This window comes from Geotrypetes seraphini, chromosome 8 (genome assembly GCF_902459505.1).
Source record: "Geotrypetes seraphini chromosome 8, aGeoSer1.1, whole genome shotgun sequence".
Classification (NCBI taxonomy): domain Eukaryota; kingdom Metazoa; phylum Chordata; class Amphibia; order Gymnophiona; family Dermophiidae; genus Geotrypetes; species Geotrypetes seraphini.
The window spans coordinates 166129293-166142284 of NC_047091.1; the positions used below are offsets into that span (position 1 = coordinate 166129293).

General features: G+C 44.9%; 1 protein-coding gene across 1 annotated transcript in view; it reads left to right on the top strand.

Moving 5' to 3' along the window:
• Positions 1-11608, top strand: part of MVK (mevalonate kinase) — a 78681-nt gene extending 67073 nt beyond the window's left edge. Inside the window, exons 9-11 of the mRNA XM_033956140.1 lie at positions 3115-3231; positions 4761-4914; positions 10875-11608. Coding sequence (XP_033812031.1) covers positions 3115-3231; positions 4761-4914; positions 10875-11041 — 438 coding nt within the window. The 3' untranslated portion in view covers positions 11042-11608. The remainder of the gene's footprint in view (positions 1-3114; positions 3232-4760; positions 4915-10874) is intronic.
• The last annotated feature ends 1384 nt before the right edge of the window (positions 11609-12992 follow it).

Below are 12992 nucleotides of genomic sequence, written 5' to 3' on the forward strand. Positions count from 1 at the left end.
AACCATTCTGGACACTATTCGGATGAGGGCGTTTCTTCCACCAAACCGCCTTCACACCATCCTTTATCTCTGTCAGCAGGTGTTTCAGCAAACTTCCATCTCTGCAAATCACATGATGGTGCTCTTGGGACACATGGCCTCCACAGTACATGTCACACCTTTCGCACGTCTCCACCTGCGTACTCCTCAATGGACCTTAGCGACCCAGTGGTCCCAAGCGACGGATCCTTGTTCACAACACATATCTGTGACCTCGTCTCTTCGACAGTCGCTTCTTTGGTGGTTGACATCCTCAAATCTATCCAGAGGTCTGCTGTTCCATCTACCTCCTCATCAACTAGTCATCACCACGGATTCCTCCCCCTATGCCTGGGGAGCTCACTTGAACGAGTTCCAAACTCAGGGGTTTTGGACTGCCCAGGAAAAGAAACACCACATCAATTTCCTGGAACTTCGAGCGATGTTTTATGCCCTCAAGGCATTTCAACATCTTCTCTTTCCTCAAGTACTACTCATTTGCACAGACAATCAAGTTGCAATGTACTACATCAACAAACAGGGAGGGACGGGCTCCCGCCTGTTGTGTCAGGAAGCCCAAAGGATTTGGTCTTGGGCGACAGCTCGTCACTTATTCCTGAAGGCTGTCTACATTCAAGGGGAACTGAATTCCTTAGCAGACAATCTCAGCAGAATTCTTCAACCTCACGAATGGTCTCTCGATCCCATGACTCTTCAGTCCATTTTCACTCAATGGGGCACTCCTCAAGTGGACCTTTTTGCAGCTCCCCACAACCATCAACTGCCCCTGTTTTGCTCCAGACTTTACTCTCCTCACCGTCTGGCACCCGATGCATTTCTCCTGGATTGGACCAGTCTCTTCCTATATGCATTTCCCCCTCTACCGCTCCTGCTGCGGACTTTGTTCAAGCTCAAGAGGGAACGGGCCACCATGATTCTCATCGCTCCACGGTGGCCCAAGCAACATTGGTTCTCCCTTCTACTTCAACTCAGTTCCAGGGAACCCATACCTCTTCCACTGTTTCCTTCTCTGCTTACTCAGCATCAACAGTCCCTTCTGCATCCCAACCTGCAGTCTCTGCACCTGACAGCTTGGTTTCTCTCGGGCTGACTTCGGCTCATTCACTCCTTTCTCAGCCTGTCCGTTCTATCATTGATGCTTCCAGGAAACCGGCCACTCTTCAGTGTTATCAACAGAAGTGGTCTCGGTTTTCTTCCTGGTGCCTCTTACATCACCATAATCCCATGTCTCTAGCAGTGGGACTGGTGTTGGACTAGCTTCTTTCCTTGTCTGACTCTGGCCTTAAATCTACTTCTATCAGAGTTCACCTTAGTGCAATTGCTGCTTTTCATGAGCCGGTACATGGAAAACCCCTCTCGGCTCATCCTTTGGTTTCTAAATTCATGAGGGGACTTTTCAATGTGAAACCACCTCTCAAGCCCCCTCCTGTGGTTTGGGATCTCAATGTGGTTCTTTCCGCTTTAATGAAGCCTCCTTTTGAACCTTTGGCCACAGCGCATTTCAAATTTCTTACTTGGAAAGTGGTCTTCCTTATAGCTCTCACTTCTGCCAGGAGGGTCAGTGAGCTGCATGCGCTAGTGGCTGATCTACCTTTCACTGTTTTTCACCATGATAAGGTGGTCCTCCGTACACATCCAAAGTTTCTCCCTAAGGTTGTGTCTGACTTTCATCTTAATCAGTCCATTGTCCTACCTGTATTTTTTCCAAAGCCTCATTCTCATCCAGGTGAACAGGCTTTGCATACATTGGACTGTAAACGTGCTTTGGCTTACTATCTTGAACGCACCAAACCTCACAGATCATCTCCTCAACTGTTTTTGTCCTTTGATCCTAACAAGTTGGGTCATCCTGTATCTAAACGCACCCTGTCCAATTGGCTTGCTGCTTGCGTTTCATTCTGTTACGCTCAGTCGGGCCTGACACTGGAAGGTTCTGTCACGGGCCACAAGATTAGAGCTATGGCAGCGTCTGTAGCTTTCCTCCGTTCCACTTCCATTGAGGAAATCTGCAAGGCTGCTACTTGGTCCTCAGTTCATACTTTTACATCTCACTATTGTCTGGATGCATTCTCCAGACGGGATGGACACTTCGGCCAATCTGTTTTACAAAATTTGTTTTCCTAATGGCCAACCTTCCCTCCGTCCCTCTTTTTGTTAGCTTGGAGGTCACCCATCAGTCAAGAATATGCTGCCTGCTTGTCCTGGGATAAAGCACAGTTACTTACCGTAACAGGTGTTATCCAGGGACAGCAGGCAGATATTCTTGCGTCCCTCCCACCTCCCCGGGTTGGCTTCTTAGCTGGCTTATCCTAACTGGGGACTGCGCGCCTTCGTCGGGCGGGAAGGCACTCGCGCACGCGCGGTGCGGCTTAACTAGAACTTTCTAAGTTCTTAGAGTGCAATCACTCTAAAATTGTCCGTACCGGGGCTCCGTCGGTGCCATCACCCATCAGTCAAGAATATCTGCCTGCTGTCCCTGGATAACACCTGTTACGGTAAGTAACTGTGCTAAATGACGGCAGATAAAGATCTGAACGGTCCATCCAGTCTGCCTATAAGGTATACCCATTTAAAAAAATACATGATTAGATTAACTTGTCTCTTTGATACTTCTGGGCCCTAGACTGTAAAGTCCGGTATTGTCCTAGGTTCCAAATGCTGAAGCTGCCGTCCAGGCTCACTCCAGCCTATCCAACCATCCCATTGTTTGCAGGATATCTACCATAGAGTCTGTCCAGTAACATCCTCGTGTTCCATATTAGGGGAGTTCACATTGATGCCCAGCCCTTGGTTGGGTTTCATCAGGCTGCATCTTAAAATCTTGAGGTCCCCAGTTGGGGAAATGGACCATTTGCGTGGCAAGTTTGGCACCTGCACCGTCACATCCTGTAGCAGCGGAGAACATGGACCATTCTCATGCAGAAGTTTTTAACTTTGTGTAGTAAGGCTACTTTGGCTGGTTTAATTTGGAGGAGCTTGGTATATAGAAGAGTTAAGGCTACTGCTTATAAACTGGAATAGTGCTGAAGTGTTTTGTTTTTGTTCATTTATTCTTTGTTTATCCTATTTTCACAGTTCCCCGATATACTAAATCCGGTTCTTACCTCAATAGATGCCATTTCTCAGGAATGTGAGCGTCTGCTTAAAGAAGTAAATCGAAATCCTTCTGTGGACTGTTTCTCTGTGTTAGAAGTAAGCTGGATATTTAATTCTGTGCATATGTACTGATGCTGCCTCTGTGCTGTGACCCCTGGCCACCTGAAACCAGAGAAGTGGCTTTTGCACAAGTATTGGGATTTTTTTTTTTTTTTCACTATAACAGAGCCACATTGGGCCCAGTAGTTGGCCTGAGATGGTAAGTGACTCACAGATGTGGGCTGTATTATCCCCAGATATTCAATGCTGGGGTATGTCTGGTCTCTGGCATTGAAGACGCAGGTTAGTGTGGCCACCTGTACGTGTAGCGGGCACTGGCCGATACTTAGACCTGTGGATAAAGTTAGATCAGGCTTTTTGCTGTAACCGGCGCCTGTTAATTAACAAATGCTGTTTAAAATGGCACTATTAAAGTGCCTACCGGCGCTTAAATAATACGTGCTGGAATTGCACTTATATAGGCGCTTTAGACCGCTGAACGCCACTGTGGTTGCAGCTAATGCCGAAGTGGCATTAGACGACCAAAGCGCCTACCTAATCATGATTCACGACAAATAGACGTCGGAAATGTAGGCCCGGAAAGCCTTGGCCTACATTTCCGGCGCCTATCGTTCACTGAGGCATGATTCTGCATAAGGTGCCATCACGTGATTGACACGCGATCGGTGGCCCCCGATATCGGAGCCTTATAGAGAAATTCAGGCCATAGTGTTCTAAATGTTTCAGGGTAAACTTTTTTGTTGTTGTTGTTCGTTGTCTACTGAGTTGATATTTTGTTTATCTGATTTCTTCAATAAAACGGTTTATTCATAAGAGGGGGGGGGGAGGAATGCACTTGTGATGTCAAGAAGGCACTTACTTTTATGCGATTGACATGTAGGTGTCCCAGGGGGTGGAGTTTGGGTAGATCATGAACAAAATCATTTTATCTATCTAGTATTTAAAGGGTGCAAACATTTTACACACATTCCCAAGCAGGTATAAATATCCCTAGCTTCAGTCGAGCCACAGTATGTGCTGGTTTACCCTTATAGACACTGGTATCTAGGTGGCATTCCTACATAAGTGATCTGTTATCAAATTACTCTTTGAATCTAAATTTACACAGACTGGCTTGGCTAAGTTTTATATAAACTTCAGTTTGACATGTGCTGGGGGAGTATGTGGTGCAGTGGTTAGAGCTACGGCCTTGGCACCCTGGGGTTGTGGGTTCGAATCCCGCATTGCTCCTTGTGACCCTGGGCAAGTCATTTAATCCCCATTGCCCGAGGTACATCAGATAGAGTGGAGGCCCACCGGGACAGATAGGGAAAAAATGCTCGAGTACCTGAATAATTTGTAGTCCGCATAGAATTGTAGGATATGCGGATTATAAATTATTTTAAAAAACCAAAACTGGTAATTCAGGCCACATTTAGTGAAGTTGGGTAAGCTCCCTCCTGTGCAGAAACTCACAGAGGGACTTTAGGTTTCGGAGGGATTAGAGAAATTATATTACGCTATCGAGGGCCGTTGAGCTCAGTTAATCTTAAGCAATGATGAACCAGAAATTTTCTCTCTTTCAGGAACTGTTTGATATAAACCAGCACCACTTGAATGTGCTGGGGGTAGGGCACCCCTCATTGGACAGATTGTGTCAGGTGACTGCTTCACATGGTCTGCACAGTAAACTGACGGGTGCCGGTGGCGGTGGCTGTGGGATCACCTTGCTCAGGCCAGGTAGGGTACGGTCCTCTGCTGCTTCTCTGTATGGCTTGGCTTGAAACTTTGGAGGTTTCTCTTATGCATGTGTCTTTAGGATACAACAGTGTGTTAGCTTTGGGATCCACTGTATTGTTAACTGTATCCCAGGCTGCTGCTTTTATGAAGAAGGCAGCTAGACAGTACTGTTCAAGGTTTGTCTGTGGTTTTATTAATTAGGAGGGTATGAAAGGACGACCAGAGATCAAATAGTGTCCTTGCTATTGCATGACAGGCTAGATCAGCGGTCTCAAACACGCGGCCTGTGGGCCGCATGAGGCTCTCCAGGTGCTATTTTGCGGCCCGCGGTCTGGACGCGATCAAAACAGCATTTCTTTTCCCCCTTCCCTTCCTTTTGGAGCAGCAGCGTGTCTGGCCGGCTCAGTCGATCGTTCCGTTCAAAGCCGCGGGTTGGCGGCTCCTCGCGCTATCCTCTCCTGCGTTGGAAGCCTCTCTGACGTCACAACATCAGAGAGGCTTCAGACGCAGGCGCGGATCTCGCGAGGAGCCGCCACCCGTGGCTTTGAACGGAACGATCAACTGAGCCGGCCAGACATGCTGCTGCTCCACAAGGAAGAGAACGGAAGGGGAGGGGAAAGAGAAATGCTTCTGCTGCATAGGAAAGGGGGACCCTAGGGAAATGCTGCTACTGCTGCTGCTGCTGCTGCTGCTGCTGTACAGGGAAAGGGAGAGGGAGGGAAAGGGGAAGAGAAATGCTTCTGCTGCACAGGAAAGGGGGAAGGGAAATGCTGCTTCTGTTGCTGCTGCACCCAATTGGGGAAAGAGAAGGAAGGAAGGAGAAGGAAGACAAGGGAGAGGAGAGGAACAAGAGAAGCCAAGTTCATGGGAGGGAGAGAAGGAAAGGAGATATCAGACCATGGAGGGGGAGGGAGAGATGCCAGGGCATGGGGGAAGGGAAGGAGACAGATGCCAGACCAGGGGAAAGGAAGGAGGGAGAGAAAGGAAGGAAAGAGATGCCAGACCATGGAAATAGGACGGCAGAAGAGAGAGAGATAGGAAGGGAAGTAAGACATGGAAACGTAGATTTTGAAAAGAAAGCAGAAAAATTGAACATTAAGTTAATGCCAAAGATGGATGCAAGGCAGAAAGTGAAGACGGAGAGAAAACCAGTCAAAGGACAAGAAGACCCTGGAAACATAGTTAAATGCACAGAAAAATAAAGTCACCAGACAACAAAGGTAGGGAAAATGATTTTATTTTCAATATAGTGATTGAAATGTGTCACTTTTGAGAAATAAAAGATATTAAACTTTAAATGTGAGGGCTGCAGAAAAAATAGTTAATGTCTTATTAAAGAAATGACAATTTTGCATAAGGTAAAACTCTTTATAGTTTATATATCTTTCCTTTTAACTGTTAAAGGAAAGTTTTATAAAATATAAAGAGTTTTACCTCATGCAAAATTGTCATTTCTTTAATAAGACATTAACTATTTTTTCTGAGGCCCTCCAAGTACCTACAAATCCAAAATGTGGCCCCACAAAGGGTTTGAGTTTGAGACCACTGGGCTAGATGGGCTTTTCAAGTCTTTATCCACTTAACGCCCATTTCTGTGATCTGGATCCTAGAAATTTATTGGATACTCACTATCCTAGGGTTGCCAGATTTACTATAGTAAAATCTGGACCCCTAGACCCGTCCCCAGGCCCACCCAGTTCTATCTAACCCCGTCCCCCGCTTCCTGCTCTTGTCGGGCAGGAGGAAATCCACGCATGCACGGATGCCACGCGATGATGCCACATCTGCGCATGCGCGGATTTCCTCCTGCCCAACACAATTTAGAGGAGGCTTTTCAAAACCCGGACAAAGTGCTGGGTTTTGAAAAGCTGTCCGAACCCCCAGACATGTCCTCGAAAAGGAGGACATATCTGGGGGAAATCCGGATGTCTGGTAACCCTATACCAGGGGTAGGCAATTCCGGTCCTCGAGAGCCGGAGGAGCCAGGTCAGGTTTTCAGGATATCCACAATAAATATGCATGAGATAGATTTGCATCTCAAGGAGGCAGTGCATGCAAATCCATCTCATCCATATTCATTGTGGAGATCCTGAAAACCTGACTTGGCTCCGGCTCTCGAGGACCGGAATTGCCTACCCCTGCCCTATACTATCCGTTTTAGATTCTGTGAGACCCAGACTCGGAAATGAATAGAGTTGACTCCCCGTTTCTGGGCTATAAAGTAATTCAATTGCCCTCGAGATACTTGTGGCTGTAGGCATAGTTTTCTCGTTGTTGCTGCTGGAGTTGGTGGGAGGGGTGAGAATTACAGATATCAAAATTGAAAAATCAATATTTAAGACCGGCTCTTTTTGAAAACATAAGGAAATGCTTGAGCTCAGCTTGTCAGGCTGATTGCTTGTGGCCTACAGTATTGGTAATTATACCCTAACCACCGTGCACTATAATTAAAAAGTAACGACTACGCACTGTGCTCTTCCCGCAGCTACATGGCAGAGGTAACACTTGATTAATGGCACGTTCATTAATTAATTGCTGTAATCACAGCTGTGTTGTAAGCCGTCGTAGGCAAAACTGCCCAATGTCATTGTTCAGATACAAAATTCCAGATTACTTTTATAGCTATTGCTGGAAATTGAACCTGAAAGAACTAGATGTACGAGTACCTTTTAACCCTTTCAGGACCATAAGGATCGTAGGCCAATTTTTGTGGTTTTGACGACATTTTTATGGTAAAAAGGGCTTGCAGATGCCAAAAAATTGATTTTTTTTTGTGAAATATCATTATTTTTATTTAAAAAAATCACACTTCTGGCTTATGGACAGTGTGGCAAGTGAATCTTCTCGTCAATCTAGCAACGACGCTAATGAATGAATGTCGGAACCAGTTTGTTTACATAAAGGCAGTATCATATGGAATCCGTACATATCAAATTTAGAACTGTAGACTATCCCAATCAAAATTGATAGGATTTTAAAGTTATGGGACAAATATGTCCCTTGGTCCTGAAAGAGTTAAAACTGTTTTTTTTTTTTTATTTTAAAGAAGGGGATTCTGTAGAGGGAATTGGTGTGTCTTTTAAAGGCATTTTTGTTAGCGAGCTGTGTTGCTAATGGTTCATAGTCAAATGTGCGCAGAGCGTAATTGTGTTGCGTGCAGTTGTCTGCTCGCATTTGTCTTGCGCGGATTTGGCTTGCCACCGTTGCTAATAGCTGTCCGTTTGCTGTAGATTTATAGAATGAATGTTTGCAGAAAATACTTGTAAAATCTGTCTTGGGTTTTGTTTCTTTAGCTGTTTTGTTTCTTGGTTTTATGCTTGGCTCTGATCCTTCTCTTTAATTTTTGTCTTTATTCACTGTAAGCCCTGTTTGCAAAATCTTACCAACTTCAGGGACTGTAGTGTACACAGCTGGCCTTTCGCAGGGCAAAAATCAATTGGACGTTTTTGTCTAATTTAAATTTGTTTTGCTATTTGGCCCAAATAGAAAAATAGAACATGACGGCAGAAAAGGGCCACAGCCCATCAAGTCTGCCCACTCAATTGACCCTCCCCCTTACTGTCCTCTTGGAGATCCCACTCTGATGACCCCTCCCCCTTAACTCTACCCTCTTAGAGATCCAACATGTGCATCCCATTTATTCTTAAAATCTGGCACGCTGCTGGCCTCGATCACCTGAACTGGAAGCTCATTCCAATGATCAACCACTCTTTCGGTGAAGAAATACTTCCTGGTGTCGCCATGAAATTTCCCACCCCTGATTTTCAGTGGATGCCCTCTTGTGGCCAAGGGTCCTTTAAGAAAGAAAAGGTCATCTTCCACCTCACATCACATAAGCATAAAATCCAACTTATAGACCACATAACCGTGAGGATCTATACCAGTGGTTCCCAAACCTGTCCTGGGGGACCCCCCAGCCAGTCAGGTTTTCAAGATATCCCTAATGAATATGCGTGAGAGAGATTTGCATATAATGGAAGTGACAGGTATGCAAATCTCTCTCATGCATATTCATTAGGGATATCTTGAAAACCTGACTGGCTGGGGGTCCCCCAGGACAGGTTTGGGAACCACTGATCTATACGGTTTACAAAAGTTTATATTATAATTACAATTAAACTCATAGAGATATTAGTTGCCTAAGAATTTAGAAAACGAATAGGTCTTTAGATGCCTTCTGAAATCCCAAGTAGGAAGTAGATGTAGAAGAAAATTGCTTGAAATTTTTATCCCAAACAGCAGCTTGGTACGCAAGCATACGTTCATGGTATCGGGCTCAATTATGTCCAAAATTGACCAGAAAATTGTCTGGTTTGGCTGAGCAGATTGAAACCAGGAGGGATAAAATGTAACTAGATATTTGCTCCATAGGCGGCCTGTGTAAGGCTCACTCACTTGTGGCAGCAAAGCTTCCTTCACTCCAACCAGGACCTTCCCTGCTCACTCACTTGTGGCAGCAAAGCTTCCCTCACTCCAACCAGGACCTTCCCTGCTCACTCGTGGCAGCAAAGCTTCCCTCACTCCAACCAGGACCTTCCCTGCTCACTCACTTGTGGTAGCAAAGCTTCCCTCACTCCAACCAAGACCTTCTCTGCTCACTCGTGGCAGCAAAGCTTCCCTCACTCCAACCAGGACCTTCCCTGCTCACTGGACTTACTACTTACTAGTAAGTAAATAGCAAAGAAATGTAGGACCGCTATTTTCCTCTGCTGATCCTGCCCCCCTCCATAAGAGGAAGTTTATATTGGAGGGGGTGGGACCACTGAGCCACCTTTTCATGCATCTTTGCTATTTACTTACTATCATGGATCCAGGAGAGGAAGCAGCAGAAAGAAGGGAACAAAAGATTCTGCTTGCTGGAAAATGGGATAGGACAGAGTAGGGGGGCAATCCTGGATGAGGGAGAGAGAGAGCTGGTATAGCTGTTTTGTGCCTAGATTGTCTATATAAAAAAATGCATAAATTATAGTATTCTATAATTCATACATGTAACACACTGCACAGAATATAAAGTGAGTTTATTTATGTATTCAATTTTCTATACCGTCCTCCCAAGGGCACTCCAGAACAGTTTACATGAATTTATTTCTCAAGCATTTTTCCCTGTCTGTCCCAGTGGGTTCAGAATCTATTTAATGTACCTGGAGCAATTGGGAGATTAAGTGACTTGCCCAGGGTCACAAGGAGCAGCATGGGTTTTGAACCCACAACCTCAGGGTGCTGAGGCTGTAGCTTGAACCACTGCGCCACTCTAGAGATCAAAATGTAGTAAAAGTATAGGACAATCAAGCCATTGTGACATCACTGATGAGGTTGGCTCTTATTGGTGGAATGAGGCATTATGATGTCACAATACCAGCTCTGGTTATCAGAGGCTGAAACTTTTCACACTATTTATTTATCCAATTTTCTATACTATTCTCCCAGTGGAGCTCAGAACAGTTTGTCCTAGCGGGCTCACAATCTACCTAATGTACTTGGTGCAATGGAGGGGGATTAAGTGACTTGCCCAGGGTCACAAGGAGCAGCGTGGCTGCTGAGGCTGTAACTTTAACCACTGCGCCTTATGTGTGCTGTTGCCCAAATATAAATGGTTTGGGTCAGATGTATTAAAAAGACTTCCTAATTATCCTTCTTCCTTATTTTAAATTATTTTGGTGCGTAACAGGAAAGGCAGTTAATTAAAGGTGTTAAATACTTGAGTACATTCAGTACTCTTTCAGATCTTTCTTCCCTTCATTTGGGAGTCCTTTTACTAAGGTGTGCGCTAAAACAGTTAGCTCCCCTTGGTAAAAGGACCCCTTGGTCAATGCATGTAAAAATTGTTTGATACTTTATTATTATTTTTATGTGGTGGTGTGTTGGGTTTGTTTTTTGTTTGTTTTTTTACATGAACTGAATATTGCAGGGCTTCTGCAGCAGTCTTAATGATCACTCTTATCTTCTTGGGATTTCTCTAGATGTTGATCCAAATGTGGTGGAAGCAGCCAAGCAGGAGCTGAAGGCCTGCGGCTATGAATGCTGGGAAACATGTATTGGAGCTCCTGGAATTTCTCTTCACATGTTCTCAGGGCTCAAAGAAGAGGTGCAGAAGGTTTTCCAGAGGTTTGAGAAGGCGGAACATTAATTTACCCGTTGAGGAATTTAGAAAAGCATCTGCGGGTCAGGATGATGGTTTATGTAGAATAACTTTTTAAAATGAGCAGCCCAATTTATCAAATGATGCTTAGGTACAATAAGTCCCCTGCTCTAAAAGATTGGGTACATGAGAGAACGAGAGATAGTGACTTGGCCGAGATTACAAGGTGTGTCTGTGGGGTGAAGCAGGATTTCAACTCTAATTGTCTTGGTTCACAGCTCCCCATTTCCTTCTTTCTGCTGAGATGGACTTGATGTGTACGGAGAAGACAAGGAGCTTCCAGGATAGTTCTCCCTTTGGTCCTTTTGGCTGTGTGAGGATCGCAGTATAGTTGCTGCTAATGATATGGGAGTATCTTCAGAGAGTCTGTAGTTACCACTCAGCATGGAGTGAATAATTGTCATGATGGTGTGCTCATCGATAATATATCTCTTCCACAGTAACCTAAGATCATAAGAACAGCCTTACTGGTTCAGACCAATGGTCCATCAAGCCTTCACAGTGGACAATCCAGGTCCCTAGTACCTGGCCAAAACCCAAGGAGTAGCAACATTCCATTATCTCAGAGTAAGCAAGATTCCGGAACCCCAAACAGTAACAACATTCCATGCAGAATCGCCAAAGAGTAGCAAGAAGATTCTAGAATCCCAAAGACTAGCAACAGTCCATGCTACCAATCCAGGGCAAGCAGTGGCTTCACCCATTTCTTTCTCAATAACAGACTATGAACTTTTCCTCCAGGAAATTGTCCAAACCTTTCTTAAAACCAGCTATGCTATCTACTCTTACAGCCCATGCAATCTAAGTAAGGTGAATAAGGTGTACCTGTAGCTCCATGCCTTTTTTTTTTTTTTTAAGTGTGAAAATGTTGCTGTGTTTGTGACCTGGACTGACCACTGTTGGAAGCAGGGTACTGGTCTAGTGGACCATCAGTCTGACCCGGTATGGCATGTTCCTTGCTGTATAGGAATCCTTTTTGTTTCTAGTGCAATGGGAACATAGATCTTGAACTTGTGGGTTGTGTATCTCTGATCGCGTGATCTGGTGCAGAAAGCCTCATTTACATTTTTCTGCTCCGCCTCCCATCACTCTGAGCTGCCCTGTAATTCCTCAGTTTTACTCTCTGCATGCGAGATGGTAGGAGTCTGTCTTGATGCATCATAGCTGTTTAAGAGCTGCCAGTTCAGCGCAGCCCTTTCATTGTAGGACTGTTCAGCTCGGCCCAGGGCTCTAGCATGTGATGGAGGTTGATGTCCTCATCAGCATCCCCCCCTGATGCAGCATGTGGTGCACGATGTCCCCCATCACCCCCCCCCCCCGATGTAGCATGTGGTACAAATGAAGGGGGGGTAAAGCCTCCTCCACCCCATCAGCACTCATCTATAGCGCATGTGATCGGGGGATCGATGCTCTCCCAAACAGTGTTCCCTCTAAGCGGGCGGGTGTTGTGAGCAAACTTTTTTCACTGTGAGCTAAAAATATCGGGCGCCAGCAAGTTATGAGCCAAATAAATATGTTGTCAAAGTTGCTGATACATGAGGACGAGGTATTCAAAGGAATTTTAGGCCTACACGCTAAATTAAATAACGTTAAATAATATTTTTAAGAACACAAAACAACGCATTAATTCTTGAAAGTACAAAATTCTTTATTAAGATTGTTCTCTTCTGCCTTTTTCTGATTTCCAAAAATTGTAAACACTGTCTATGTTTACATTATTTCCTGTGGCTAAATAAAGTTTGATTCTAATTAGGCATTCCAAATGTTCTACTCTTAACTTATTACGAGTCTTTGTCTTTATAGCATTCATCAAGCTAAATCCTCTCTCACAATCGGCACTTGAAGCCTGAAAGGTGCCACACACGTCTAATAGAGCATTTAGTCCACTGAACTGTTTATGCTGCTGAGCAAAATTGTACATTTCCTGAAGCGTTTGTAT